Source organism: Triticum aestivum, chromosome 1D (genome assembly GCF_018294505.1).
Source record: "Triticum aestivum cultivar Chinese Spring chromosome 1D, IWGSC CS RefSeq v2.1, whole genome shotgun sequence".
NCBI lineage: Eukaryota > Viridiplantae > Streptophyta > Magnoliopsida > Poales > Poaceae > Triticum > Triticum aestivum.
In genome coordinates this window covers 486928166-486944278 of record NC_057796.1, presented here as the reverse complement: position 1 = coordinate 486944278, position 16113 = coordinate 486928166, and the positions used below count along the sequence as shown (strand labels likewise).

The 16113-nt window shown below is 44.2% G+C and overlaps 1 protein-coding gene across 1 annotated transcript; it reads left to right on the top strand.

The window, feature by feature from the left end:
- The first annotated feature begins 493 nt into the window (after positions 1–493).
- On the top strand, positions 494–2658 carry LOC123183313 (RNA polymerase sigma factor sigE, chloroplastic/mitochondrial). The gene is made up of 5 exons (XM_044596095.1): positions 494–1230; positions 1360–1506; positions 1606–1842; positions 1927–2190; positions 2272–2658. The coding sequence occupies exons 1-5, from the start codon at positions 589–591 to the stop codon at positions 2464–2466; spliced, it is 1485 nt and encodes a 494-aa protein (XP_044452030.1). The 5' UTR covers positions 494–588; the 3' UTR covers positions 2467–2658.
- The last annotated feature ends 13455 nt before the right edge of the window (positions 2659–16113 follow it).

Here is a 16113-nt window from a genome sequence, read left to right as displayed (position 1 = left end):
TTAATAGTGAAATCTCCGCAAAGACTTATATTTAAGAACGGCAGGAGTATATTGCATTTGTAGGTTCTTTTTTAAGGTAAACTTGGGCAAGTTGAAGTCGAAGACCAGGATGCGGCAGTCAAGGACAGGCTTATGGCGCTCAGATTTCGACGTATTTTCTCGGCAGCACAAGAGATTTCCTGTGGCAAGCGAAAAGAGTTGCCAAAAATTTCGACGTAGCACCAGCAGACAGCAGTGCTCCAAGTCGCACTGCCATGCGGGGCCCATCCGTCCGGGTCCCCGGAGATATCGCGAGGCGTATGGCGACCGCGCACGTGGCGCGCGCCTCATCCACGCATCCCCTCCCGCGCGCGCCCGGCTCCACGCCGCCGCCCCGCGCGCCGTCCGATCTTTGCATCTCGCGACCTCCCGCCCGTCCGATCGCCCCGCGCCGGCTCGTGGCCGCCGTTGCTCGGCCAACCGCCGACGTACGTGTCCGGCCTCCGCATATATGGAAGGGGACGGCCGGCAGCAGAGCAGAGCACCGCATCGCATTGCTTCCACACGATCGGACCGAGCCGAGAGATTCTGGACTGTTCCACACGATCCATGACGTCCACGGTGACCACGCCCACGCCCAGCCGCCCGCTCCCGGCGGGGCCCCAGCGCCGCCGGTACCGGCCCACCGTGCTCGCCATCGCCGGCGGTAGCAAGCCGCCGCGGCGCCGTGCACCGGCCGCGGCCACCAGCTGCGCGGCGCTCGCGGCGCCCGAGAAGCAGAGCACGGCCACCGCCAAGCTGTCCACTTCGCCCGCGCCGGCTCAGGCGTCCGAGGGCACGGACTACGACGAGGTGGCCGCCACGCTGGAGACGCTGTACAAGCTGAGCCCCGTCATCGTGGAGGAGGACGAGAAGAGGAGCAAGAAGCAGGCGGCAACCAAGAAGAAGAGGAAGCAGGGGAGGACGAAATCGGCAGCGACGACGACGACGGCGACGCCGAGGAGGACAGTGGTGGTGAGGAGCCAGCGGCGCCGGCGGATGGACCTGGGGAAGAGGGTGGAGATGCGCGATCTGGCCGCCGGCAGGGAGGACGAACACCGGGATGGGGAGCGCGCGTTCGAGGAGGCGCTGCTGCGGGAGCACGCCGTGTCGACGGACATGGGCAGCCTCGACTGGAGGCGGATGAAGATCCCGCCGGTGCTCTCCGCCGCGCAGAGCGCCCGCCTCTTCAAGATCATGCAGCCCATGAAGGTAATCAACCACCGATCCATCTAACTCTCTTCTTGATTTGATTTGATCTAGGAAGAGAAATTGGTAGCTGATCCAAGAAGTCGCTAGCTGAATTTGGGTGCTAAACTGAATTACTGACACACATTTCAGGCCATTTTGGAGGTGCAAGAGAACCTGCGGAACGAGCTGCAGAGCGAGCCGACGGACGCAGAGGTCGCCGAGGCCATGAACATGCCGGTGCAGCGGCTACGGCGGCTCCGCGACGTCGGCCGGGCGGCGAGGAACAAGCTCATCAAGGTAAGCAACAACACTGCCATTGATCACTCTGTACTTACTGTTGTACCAATGCTCTGAAAAATAGATGGAATCCAACTGAAAATTTGGGGGTGATTGCAGCACAACCTACGGCTCGTCCTGTACGCGATCAACAAGTACTACCCGGACATGACCGGCGACGAGAGGTTCGCCGACCTGTGCCAGGCCGGCGCCAACGGGCTCATCACGGCCATCGACCGCTTCGAGCCCAAGCGCGGCTTCCGCATCTCCACCTACGCGCTCTTCTGGATCCGCCACTCCGTCGTCCGCGCCATGACGCTCTCCAGCTTCACCCGCTTCCCATTCGCCATGGAATCGGTAATGTCTTCAGTGTTTTACACATTCTGTTTGTGTTTGTCAGAGATAGAAATGCTGAACTGTTGTATTACTTTTATCGTCCAGGAGAGACAAGAGATCAACAGGGCTCGGGAGGAGCTGTCGTTCGAGCTCGGGAGGGCGCCGACGGACGAGGAGACGATGAAGAAAGTGGGGCTGTCGCCGGCGAGGTACCGCGACGTGGTGCGGATGACGAGGCCGACCTACTCGCTCCACTCGCGGAACCGTGTCACGCAGGAGGAGCTCATCAAAGAGGTCACCGACGTCGACGCCATCGGGGTCGACACCCACAAGCACAACCGCCTCCTCCGCCTCGCCATCGACGACCTCGTAAGCACAAACAACAACATCAACATATGCATGTCTTTGGTTTCTCGTTGTTGACAGATGATCATGTGATGGATGGTGCAGCTGGATTCGCTGAAGCCCAAGGAGAGCGTGGTGATCAGGCAGAGGTTCGGGCTGGACGGCAGGGGGAGGCGCACGCTGAGCGAGATCGCCGGCAACCTGAGGATCTCGAGGGAGATGGTGCGCAAGTACGAGCTCAAGGCGCTCATGAAGCTCAAGCACCCCACCCGGGTCGACTACCTACGAAGATATATGTGAAATTATCTTTATATATCTCGGTCGCGCACGTGCATATAGTACATTGCAAGATGGCATAGACTCATCATTGATTCCGTATTTCGGACATGTATATAAGTCTGTATATACGAGTGAGGTTGTATATATAATATTTGATTTAGACCTCGCGCTGATGTAATTCGTAGCACGCAGAAAAGAAAATGGTCTCTGGTATTATTTAAACTAATAAATCATTTTGCATTACCTATTTACAGTATGGGGTGGATTTAAAGTTTGTAATACCACTTGAATACACCTTCTCAACTTATAAAACCATTTTCAATTAACCTACGCAAATCGTTGCAAAAAACAAATTAACCTACGCAAAACCAGTTGATTCAGCCTGCTCTCAATATCACTTCATGCCTCGATTCCGTATCATCCACTATGCAGATGACACTGTCATGACCGTTCCTGCATGTGAAAGACAATGGCAGCACATAAAGAACCCACTCCTCCATTTTGCATCCTACACTGGTTTGAAAGTGAACTCTAAAGTCTATTATGGTGCCAATTAAATGACTTTAGTCCTTTTCGCAAAAAAAAAATGTCTTTAATCTGCAAAAAAATTAATGTCCAAAAAAAATAATGTCTTTGATCACGTAATGCAAACCCTTGCTCAATCTTCTGGATGTATGTTGGGCTCCGTCCCTTTTACCTATCTTGGACTTCCCCACTCAACATTGTAAAGCTAAAGACATAAGAATTTGTCCATGTCCCGCTTGGCTAATTTCACCCCATAAAGACTTAACTGGATGATCGAACTTCTTATCATGTGGGGTGAAATTACAGCTTGTGAAATCAGTGCTATGCAGTTTACCCATTTACTACATGTGCACTCTGTCCCTACCACTTTTAGTTTCTTAGAAGATTAATAAATACTTAAGGCACTGCTTTTGAAGAAAATATGACATGGAGGATAGAGGGACTGCTCTCTTCTCTTGGGACAAAGTGTGCAACCCAAAAGGTCAAGGTGGTCTTGCAGTTCCTCACATTGCACTTCATAGCAAAACTCTTGTGATCAAGCACCTTTACAAATTCTTTAATAGATATATGAGCTGCCTTGGGTCAACCTCATTTGGGAATCATATTATAGTGATGCCCCCCCCCCCCCCCCCCCCGCGCGATAGACTTGTTGGATCATTCTAGTGAAAATCTTCGATTAAGGTTATTCCTAACTAGAAAGGTATGGCGCTTGCACTATTGGATAGGGTAACACGTTCGACCTCCGGGAAAATTAGGGATGGCAATGGGTAGGGTATGGGCGGGTACAACCTCCTTCTGCCCAAACCCATACCCATCAAAACTTTCTATACCCACCCACTTCAATACCCATGGGCATAAATTGATACCCATGCCCATACCCATCGGGTATCCTGTACCCAATGGGTACCCAGTGGGTACAATATGTAACATTTAAATTTTCTAAAGGTAGAGAAATGAGTTTAAAAATCATGTGATAATGGGCAAGCGGTATAGCACTGACACGGCCTCCTCGTGTGGGTGGCCACTCAGAGGCATCAAGGGAGTATGAGCAACGGTTGGTAGAATCCGACACAGTGGGAGGCGGTGGTGGAGTTGGGGATCGCTTGATAGAGAGATGGACAACAATCCAATAGAGAAGAGTCGATATTTCATATTTTTGAGGAGTCACATAGGACGTACGAGGTGTGGCGATCAAGTGATTACGGGCCTAGCTATGAGCTATGGACGCTTTAAGTAATTTGAGATTTAGGGTTGGGTTATAGGAGTTGGATGTTGACCCACATACCATAGGAATTATTTTCATTTCTTGTTATCTTCTGGGTATCCATTGGGTTACCCATGGGCATAAGTTCATACCCATGCCCTACCCATCTATTTTGCGGGTATGGATACCCATTACCCGTGGGTATAAAATCTCTTCAAGTCTTGCACATGCCCATTGTTTTCGGGTAGGGTACCCGCGGGTACCCATACCCATGGGCAAAACTGCCATCCCTAGGGAAAATTCATGGCAAGATCACTCCTTCAAAGATAAATACATTAAAATTTACTCCTTCTCTGGCAGAAGCAACATAAACCTCTAGAATTCCATGTCAGCACCCAATCACAAAGATCACTTGATTTTTCAGTCCCATTTCATGTAGGAGATATGCCCTAGAGGCAATAATAAATGATATTATTTATCTCCGAGTTCATAATTATGTTTATGTTCCATGCTATAACTGCAATGATTCTCGAGTCTGCAATATCCACGAGGCTCGGAGGAAGACTCATATGCACGTGTGGAATAATAAACAGTAAGAAGTATTCCTAGTCTGGCCTCTAAGACTAGCTCAAGTGTTGCATGATGGTTCTGTTTTCCTGATCATGGGCATGTCTATGCCAGCAATTTTGAGGGCACGATGTTAAGATAACATTTGTGTTGAATCGACCCGGATTGATGTTATGCTAAGAGATTCATTTGTCACAAGTTAATGGTACATAACACATAGATGGTTAACGTTTGGATGATTCCTTAGACCATGAGAGTATCGAGTTTCTTCATGCTTGCTTCATGAACTTTGGGGTTTGTTAAATGTCATCCGTAAATGGGTGGCTATTACGGCGGCTTACGGGTTCATGGAAAAGTGTGTCAAGTAACTTGATAGCTCAAGATTGGGATTTGCTCCTCCGACGATGGAGAGATATCTCTGGGCCCTCTCGGTGTTACGGTATCCATCATCGTCTGGCCAGACACTTTGTGATTTGATCACGGGGATGCCGGAACACGATAACGAGAAAAGAGAACAATACCGGTAACGAGGTAACTTGCATGGTGGACAAATTGTTTGTCCACGAGGATGCAATAAATCTCACCTCGGGTGTTTGTGACATATCGCGAAGCAACAGGAATAGCTCACTGCAACTGGAGGTTCACTCGAATATTTATTCGTGTGGGTATAGGGGTCAATATGGGTGTACACGGCTCCGATGTTGATCATTGATCGGAAGGGGTTCCGGGTCATGTCTATACTTCACCGAACCTATAGGGTCACACGCTTAAGGGTCATCTATCTGTTGAATACTAGACAGGGAGTCTGAGAGAAAATCACCGAAAAAGTTTCGGACACCGAAAAGTTTCGGACAGCGGAAAAGTTCCGCAGAAAGAGGTCATCAGATGAGTTTCGATGAAACTGAAAAGTTGTTTCAGGGGATACCATAAAGTCAAATTGGTTTCGGCACATGCCTGATAATTCTTGGAGGGTGCCAGAATCATTCTGGAAGCTTTCTGGAATTTTCCGGGATAATAACCGGATATGCTCTGGAGCTGCCGGAACCACTTCAGATGCTTTTCGCAGATGAAAATCACTAAACCGGAATTGTTTCGGAACGCGTTGAAAATAATTTTGGTGGGTACTGGAAATGTTCTAAGCCCACATAAATATTTTCAGTTCGAACAGACGCTGAAAAATATCGTCGTGAATAGTGAAAGTGCTTTTTGGGATATTTTATGGTGAGTTATCTTTTGGGATATTTCCAAAAGGCTTCTAGAAGGGCTTGGGGGCCAAGCATGCTCCTCATGGGGGTCCCCCAAGGGGGTTGGCCGGCCACATGTGTGGGGCTCCATGGAGCTCCACTTCACTCCCCATTATGCCCTTCATGTGTGACATTTGCATGGGCATTTTGGGTTTTTGTGAGCCATCCCTACCCCTTGGCTTTCCTATAAATAGAGGAGGAGTGGGCAGCCCAAACCTCATCCCTTCTCACATACAAGTGCCATGCAATGATCTGGCTTCTCTCTCCCTCCCCGCGAAATAGTTTCGTAGAGCCGAAAAGCTGTCTGGGTTCCGGCAGGAACTAGTTCTGGACGGCGAAGCCCTGCCGGATAGATGACACCGTATGTGTTCAACTCTGTAGAGAGATCGTAGTTTCGGTCTTAGTTCGTGAGTGCCTCCCGAAGGGCTGTCCGTGTGACCGTCCGAGTTTCGAAGGTCCTCCCGAAGGGCTGTCCGAGTGACTGTTCGAGTTTTCGAAGGTCCTCCCGAAGGGCTGTCCGCGACACCGTCCGGGTGGGGCTGTTCGACCGCCTCCCTGAGGGCTGTCTAAGTAGCAGATGAGGGTATACATCCTCGCGGTTGGGAGGTTGTAAATCCTAGCTGCTGGGATCTGCACCGCCGACCGTCATCGACTCTACTTCCCACTGCGCTACGAGTCGGTAACGAAAAAGATCAAACCATGTATGCAGTCTCCATAGTGGTCCTGGGCTGGTGCGTAGGTTGGAAAATTTTTGTTTTCTGCTGCGTTACCCTATAGTGGCATCATGAGCCGTGCTATGCGTAGATGCAGGTTGCGATCTAGAATACATAGAGATGTATGGGTATTGCATAATATAATTAGGTAGTAGATGAGATCTATTGCTGAAAATTATTTATGCGGGTGACAGATGAAATCTGTTACCCGACGTTCTTGTTGCTTCCCTAGAATTTGCGTTTGCTCAATCTCGAGACAGCATGGTGGAATTTGACAAAGTTCTGGCAATCCGTGATCCTGATTGATCATGGAAGTGCTATCAGTTCTTTGGGTTCTGCCGTAGTCAAAAGAAAGATGAAATTCGCAGATGAAAGGGCATTGCAGATATGATCTACACGGGGGTCATGCGTATGACGAAGTTTATTATGGGGCTCAAGATTTAATTATCTCGTGTTTCATACACCCCGAGATGTTAATCTAGCAACTTGAATAATCATACTTGATGATAAAACGTTGGTAGCTGCGGTTTAAGTCAAAACCTTAGAAGCCACAAAAATAAAATTTTGCATAAACCGATTAGAGGCGTCTAACTTGGTTTTGTAGGATATGCATGTGATGTGGTATAGCAATGCTCATATTCAATTTGATTATGTATGAGATGACTATATGATGTAATTAACATGACCTGCGTGTCATGATTCGGCATGATGGCTGGAGCCATATGATTGTCACTTTAATGACCTGCGTGTCAACCTTAAGTAATGCACTTATTTTATTAGCTATAGAGATAGCAATATTATCTGGTGCATCAACAGGGTGGTGGCAATCTTCGTGAAGGTGAACACCGACGCGAATGCCGAAGACGAAGAAATGAAATACTTCTCCGTCAGAAAGGGCTATACCATATCATGCTATTATGAATTGCCTGAGATGTTTATCCCTTATGATGCACCCTTCTTGATTGCGCGGTAGTCGCTTTTTATTAGGGTGATCTCTCACTTAAAATATCAAAGTAGTTAGTGTTCACCCAAGTGTAGCACCGTCTGAAATTCGTATCTTTTCGGGGTGCGCCATGTACACATGAGCACGAACGAATCGAGAGGAATGAGGCGGGTGAGGTCAGACCTCACAGCAAGATCACTTGGTTGTCTTTGACGTTCAGGCAGGAGAGTCCTGAGCTCGGAACACGCCCATCGAAAGATGAACAAGAATCACATAGAGATGTGATCGGCAAGTTGGCCTACCGATTGAAATTCGTGTCATCAGTGATGAACCCGTCAATGGCATCGAATAGAAATATGGATCTTGAATCACTCTAAATCAATTATGAGAGATATTGATTTGAGTGGGAGCGCACTGTTGAATTAACATGTTTAATTGTCAGTGCAATTAATTATGAACACTGTCTAAGTGTTTCTTGCAAAATAGTTGTAGAATAATGGCTCGCGATTCCACTTTCCCTGTTAAAATTGAATAGCTGTTAAATATCTGGTTAAAACTTTACGATTGGTAACGTAATGTGAGGATTGTCCTCAAAAGTGCCGAGAAGGACTTTGTCCTATCGCATGCTTTCCGTATCCTCCCGCTAATGCTATGGATCATGTGACTCTCGTCCTTCGATCCAAAAGCTAGAATTCTTTTATGGTCAAGTGGAATATGTTTGCTTCCATGAAACCCAAACTTCGAAAGTTGGGATAGTTATATGATATTCATGGAACTGAAAATTGTTTTCAGATACAAACAAAGCAATGTTTGTTTGCAAGTATTAGTAAAAGTGTTTACTATGCATTTGACTGTTCGGAAAGGGATCCAGAAGAACGCCTGTCATATAATGAAAGGTGAATAAAACAACAAATTAAAGAGAAAGGAAGTGTCCAAAGGGTGTTAGTATGACTTACACGCCTAGGAAGTCCGGGGCTAACGCCACTCTTAAGTTGGGTGCTTCTTTTGCGAGTAGGAGAAATACTAAAAGTTAAACTGTTAGAAGTATAAAGGCAGAAAGAAAGATGACTGGAATATCCAGCTCATGTATGAATGTCATACAAGTTTTTGATGTATAGTAGGCTGGTCAAAGATATAGTTCTTGGGAATTATGGTTAAACATGTTAATCACTAATTCTTGGGTATTGTGAGTTAATCACAAAGATACCCGCTCGATTGCATTCTGTTGCGAATCAATGTAAGAGCTACTATGGCCTAAAAAGACTAGCCAGAAATGAGGTTAAGGTATACACAGGGAACATAGTAAATGTTACTATACCTTCCATCGGTGTATTGCCGTCTGTATTTATTTTCATAATTCATTTAGAGTTTTACAAACTCTAGCCCATTGCATAAGGTATCTTGCAAGAAGGTTGTTCATAAGAGAACTTTTTATGTTCGATGTTATGAATAACACAAGGGCCATACTTTCATTATGAATGAGATGTATGTTATGAATATTGATAATAATACAATACCTCTGGGTTTACTTTCATAATTCATTTTAGAGTTTCATACACTCTAGCCCATTGCACAATGTTTGTTGCAAAAGAGTTGTTCATAAAAACAACAATTGTTGTTAAGTATTATGAATAACATGAAGGGCCATGCTTCCATCCAAGATGGGATGTATGTTATGAATATTGATGGTAATATGATACATCCATAACACTGACGCTAAATGTCGCAAGACTATGAGAATACCACACAAGTGTGGCACTACATTTGGTCACATTGGAGAAACCCGCATGGAAAATTCCATTATGATGGATTTTGAAGTCGTTTGATTTTGAATCATCTGACACTTGCAACTTTCCTCCGAAAAGTGAAGTGACTGAAATACCGTTCACAGGCCATAAGGAACGAGCAACAAACTTATTGGTGATCATACATTTTGATGTGTGTAGTTCAATAAATGTTGTTGCAAGTAGTGGATTTATATATCTTCAGAAATGACTCAAGTAGATATATGGATATTTGCTTGATGAGACGTAAGTCTGGATCTTTTGAAATCATTCGAAAGGTTTTCAAAAATGAAGTAGAAGTTATTGTAACAAGGAAAATTATGTTTCTGCAATTTGATTGCACAAAGGAATATTTGAGTTACATGTTTAGCGAATGTCTGATGAGTTGTGAAAGGGTTTCATAACTTGCACCTCCCGGAACACCACTATGAGTGGAATGTCCTATGAGATGTAATCAAACCATTTATGACATGGTAAGATCAAAGATGACATAAATAAATTTGCCATTATCACTTTTAAAGAGTAATGCTTTAGAGACTGCGGCTTTTACACTGAAAAGAGCTCCATCAGGTCTGTTGAAATGAAGCCATGGTATGGTACGCCCAACCATGTTATATCTTTTCTTAACATTTGGAATATGGGGCTTGTGTAAAAGGTTACAAACCTATTCCAAATCAGACAAGTGCTACTTTGTAGGTTATACCAAAATGTTGGGTATTCCTCCCTCACTATACCGAGGCAAATAGTTTTGCCGCGAAACGGTGTGCTTTTAAAGAGAATGGTTCTTTCAAAAAGGTGAGTGGGAGAATAGTGCAACTCGACGAGATAAACAGTATCTTCGTCATCAGATCAAAGGAAAGAGACCTTGGAAGTAATTCCAGAGTTTCCTACTGCGACTGATACGGAAGTCTCTACAATAAAATGTATGAACTTCGTCGAACTTGCAGCTGAACCACGTAGGCAAGGCTCGTGCAAACCTCTCAGGTGCGCAAACGAGATATTGTTGTTAGACAACATTATACCTACGATACACAAGGAAGCGTTGATGGGCCCTGACTCCGGAATTGGCTAAATGCCAATACAACCCGAGTTAGTTTCCATATAAGTGATTCAAGATTAAAACCTTGATACACCTTTCGGAAGACTTAGAGTCTAACGAATATTTATGGAACTTAAAACTGATACGGATAAAAATGTTTTATCCATAAAGCTCGACTTGTTGAAATAACAAGTTCAAGAGTTGACTACGATGAGGTTGTTTTCATCGTAGCGATGCTTAAAGTCGGTTCAGGTTGAACTAGCAATTAATACATATTTCAATCATGAGATATGAAACATGGATGACAATAGGATTTCCATCTGATGGAAATGAAACCAAGGACTTGCATGTGTTACAGTCCAAGGCATTTTGTCTATCCAGAGAATGCTAGTAAGGGTGCAAACTTCAGAGTTCCAGCGATGGACAGAAGAGAGCAAAATGGAGTTGGAATCTTCGTGCTTTGATGAAATGGTCAAAAGGGTTTTGACTTCATCAATGGGTAACGAAGATGCTTGTAATTCAAGAAATTAAGTGGGAGCATAATAATATTTCTAAAAACCTTGTGTGCTTGACACATTGTTAATTGGAAATAAATTTCTTGACACGAATTAGGACTTCATTTGAAAATAGTTTTTTGATGAAGTGCTTAGGCTAAATAGCCTCAATATTAGGCATAATGATCTATGGAGATAGATTTACCTAATAGGGCTAAGCAATGAATACATATTGACAAGGTGCTAAAACCTTTTAGCATTTAAAACCGCCAAGGAGTGATTCTTGCCGGAGTCACATGGAAGAGTTTTTTGCAAGACTCGGTGTCCCAAAACACTGATGAGCAAAATACATGATGCAGATTCCACACACTTTTGTGTTTGGATTAATCATGTATTCCATGGTATGTAAAACAACCAGATATGTCCGATACTCCCAAGGTGTTGCGAGTATGGATACTAAAGTGATCAAAGTACTGATCGTAGGACAACAGTGAAAGATGTCATTGAGTACTAGAGTAAGTACTGATGATATGTTTTCTCGCAAGCGGAGATCATGAAGAGTTCGTTGTAAAATGTTACATCGATACAGTCTTCATCTTTTCTCCATGCGATTTTCGATTTAAGTTAAGGGTTTTGTGTAATACACAATATGGTGGCACGGTAGTTGGAAATTGTTCCCAACAGGATACTGTGGCGAATTCTATAACAAATGACTAAGTATGTTGACGCTTTAGAAGCGACAAAAGAAGATGTTGAATCATATAGTTCATTCATGAACTTAGTATGGTTCCAAGATGGCTTTTGTCAATGGGACACTACTGCAGGTAGTTGCTCCATAACTCAGTCTGAGGAATCCAGGTTCGACCTATGATTCACATACATACAAGCCAAGTCCACACAAAATATGAATTTTGTGAAAGCATGAAAATGCGAGGATATGCAGAGATACACAAGGAGCTGAAGTTGTCAGATCCGATGGACATCAGGCTATACCACATGCGAAGCATTTTTTACACCAGTATGCCATAGGTGTAAAGTGCATTAGCATTAACTAGATTATTGACTCTAGTGCAAGTGGGAGTCTGTAGGAGATATGCCCTAGAGGCAATAATAAATGATATTATTTATCTCCGAGTTCATAATTATGTTTATGTTCCATGCTATAACTGCAATGATTCTCGAGTCTGCAATATCCACGAGGCTCGGAGGAAGACTCATATGCACGTGTGGAATAATAAACGGTAAGAAGTATTCCTAGTCTGGCCTCTAAGACTAGCTCAAGTGTTGCATGATGGTTCTGTTTTCCTGATCATGGGCATGTCTATGCCAGCAACTTTGAGGGCACAATGTTAAGAGAACATTTGTGTTGAATCGACCCGGATTGATGTTATGCTATGAGATTCATTCGTCACAAGTTAATGGTACATAACACAGAGATGGTTAACGTTTGCATGATTCCTTAGACCATGAGAGTATCGAGTTTCTTCATGCTTGCTTCATGAACTTTGGGGTTTGTTAAACGTCATCCGTAAATGGGTGGCTATTACGGCGGCTTACGGGTTCATGGAAAAGTGTGTCAAGTAACTTGATAGCTCAAGATTGGGATTTGCTCCTCCGACGATGGAGAGATATCTCTGGGCCCTCTCGGTGTTACGGTATCCATCATCGTCTGGCCAGACACTTTGTGATTTGATCACGGGGATGCCGGAACACGATAACGAGAAAAGAGAACAATACCGGTAACGAGGTAACTTGCATGGTGGACAAATTGTTGTCCACGGGATGCAATAAATCTCACCTCGGGTGTTTGTGACATATCGCGAAGCAACAGGAATAGCTCACTGCAACTGGAGGTTCACTCGAATATTTATTCGTGTGGGTATAGGGGTCAATATGGGTGTCCACGGCTCCGATGTTGATCATTGATCGGAAGGGGTTCCGGGTCATGTCTATACTTCACCGAACCTATAGGGTCACACGCTTAAGGGTCATCTATCTGTTGAATACTAGACAGGGAGTCTGAGAGAAAATCACCGAAAAAGTTTCGGACACCGAAAAGTTTCGGACAGCGGAAAAGGTTCCGCAGAAAGAGGTCATCGGATGAGTTTCGATGAAACTGAAAAGTTGTTTCAGGGGATACCATAAAGTCAAATTGGTTTCGGCACATGCCTGATAATTCTTGGAGGGTGCCAGAAGCTTTCTGGAATTTTCCGGGATAATAACCGGATATGCTCTGGAGCTGCCGGAACCACTTCAGATGCTTTTCGCAGATGAAAAATCACTAAACTGGAATTGTTTCGGAACGCGTTGAAAATAATTTTGGTGGGTACTGGAAATGTTCTAAGCCCACATAAATATTTTCAGTTCGAACAGACGCTGAAAAATGTCGTCGTGAATAGTGAAAGTGCTTTTTGGGATATTTTATGGTGAGTCACCTTTTGGGATATTTCCAAAAGGCTTCTAGAAGGGCTTGGGGGCCAAGCATGCTCCTCATGGGGGTCCCCCAAGGGGGTTGGCCGGCCACATGTGTGGGGCTCCATGGAGCTCCACTTCACTCCCCATTATGCCCTTCATGTGTGACATTTGCATGGGCATTTTGGGTTTTTGTGAGCCATCCCTACCCCTTGGCTTTCCTATAAATAGAGGAGTGGGCAGCCCAAACCTCATCCCTTCTCACATACAAGTGCCATGCAATGATCTGGCTTCTCTCTCCCTCCCCGCGAAATAGTTTCGTAGAGCCGAAAGGCTGTCTGGGTTCCGGCAGGAACTAGTTCTGGACGGCGAAGCCCTGCCGGATAGATGACACCGTATGTGTGCAACTCTGTAGAGAGATCGTAGTTTCGGTCTTAGTTCGTGAGTGCCTCCCGAAGGGCTATCCGTGTGACCGTCCGAGTTTCGAAGGTCCTCCCGAAGGGCTGTCCGAGTGACTGTTCGAGTTTCGAAGGTCCTCCCGAAGGGCTGTCCGCGACACCGTCCGGGTGGGGCTGTTCGACCGCCTCCCGGAGGGCTGTCTGAGGAGCAGATGAGGGTATACATCCTCGCGGTGGGAGGTTGTAAATCCTAGCTGCGGGGATCTGCACCGCCGATCGTCATCGACTCTACTTCCCGCTGCGCTAGGAGTCGGTAACGAAAAAGATCAAACCATGTATGCAGTCTCCATAGTGGTCCTGGGCTGGTGCGTAGGTTGGAAAAGTTTTGTTTTCTGCTGCGTTACCCTACATTTCAAGCTTTTTAGTAGCCGCAGATGCTTCAAAATGACATAAATCAATCTGACTAATTAAAAACATAAATGGGTTTGCCCTTAGAAATATGTTGATTGCTCTACTATTCAAAAGTACAAAGTTTTAAGGGGGCCTGATTCTGCTCATATCATTTTTAAATTGCTCTAGATCTCTCTAATGAAACAAGATAAATGGGTTTTCCCTTAGGAATATGTTGATTGCTCTGCTATTCAGATGTACGAAGTAATAAGGGGGTCTGATTCTACTCATATAATTTCTAAATTGCTCTGGAAAACTTCATCTGTGCTCCAACACAAGATTTTCTTTTGGCTCATCCTACATAGTAGGCTCAACACAAGGAACCTACTTCACATGAAGACACACTCAAATGAGCTCTTACAAATATTCTATCTGTTCTGACCAAATTGAAGAAACTCTGCTTCACGTCTTTTGGGAATGCCCTTTTGCTACGCAATGCTAGCATTCTTTGGTTCCTCACAAAATAAGAGGATCTCCTTTTTTATGAGGTGCTTCTTACAATTGGTTTGATCTCCAAGGATATTGACATGGGTAAATGCAAAAAATTGACAAAATCCTTATAAACTTCCCTATTCATTTGCAAAGATGGAAGCAAACCTCTTGGGCCCCCTCAAGATTGTAACATATAGATCAAAGCAAAGTAAAGCAGACTTCCTCGCCTCTTGGATTAACAACAATCTTTCATGGATTTTCTTTGAAATGCATTCTTATTTTGATCCAGAATAGTTGGACCTTGAAGTTAGAAGCCATACTTTCAAATCCACTTTAATTCTCTCATGTTGGCAAAAACTTGAATTGGATAGCCTGTCTATTTATTTTTTGTAATTGTAATATTATATAGATATTTTTTAAATATAATTGAAAATATCGTAGATTTTTTTGTATGATCACATCTTTAAATAAACTTACATAACTATTTTCCTTTGATTCTATCCAAACCACACTTGTCTTGCATGACATGAAACTTATTTTATCATAATGCCCACACAAAAAGTGTCCACTATGCCTTGTCTAAATCGGATCGGTCGGACAAGCATGAGCGGGCTGTTAAGGCATTGAGAGGAACACCAAAAATGAGACAAAGTAATAATGGGTAGGAAAAAAGAAAAAAGGTGAAAATTACATTTTGAAAATTACCAAAAAAGAGAAACCTAAAAAAAAGGTTAAGCAATTAGTTTTACCTCTTGATTTATCTTTTCTGGACAATTAGTTCTCTTTTATTTTACAAGCTCGGTTGAGTAATAATTTCATTAGCAAGGGTCACAACATGGAGTAAAATTGAAGGACTCCTGTGGAGGAGTCTTTGGCATGGACCATCACATACATCAGCGTCGCGCTGCCAAAAGAACCCCCTTGTGTGAATAACATTATCTCCATGGTTTTGCATCAATTATGCTATAATGTAATGACAATAATTAATTATATGGTATTTGATCCATTTATGCAACAAACTGATACTTTATTTGATGGGTTACCTGATATGTTTAGCAATACTTTGGAATCAACAACAAATAGTCCATTTATGACCATAACATGTATTTAACCACAAAAATATAGGATGATATGATCCTCTAAAAACATTGAATTCGACATAATTTTAATCATTTTGCGGCACATTGCAAACAACATAGGTAATAACCTCCTCCCACTTTATTAGGAAAATAGCTTATGTAATAACATTTCTTGAAACTAGCTAGCAACACAAAATATATATGTGGAACAACAAACCACATGCGAGAGCCTATTTTATATTTCCTAGCTTATTTATCGAAGGAGAAAAAAACCACATATCAAGGCTTCATGGAGGATGCGGTTCCATTGGCCATCACGCCACCGAGCCCACAACAATAGATGTCCCTAGGGCAGCAAACTGGGTTGTATCCCATAAGCCTGCC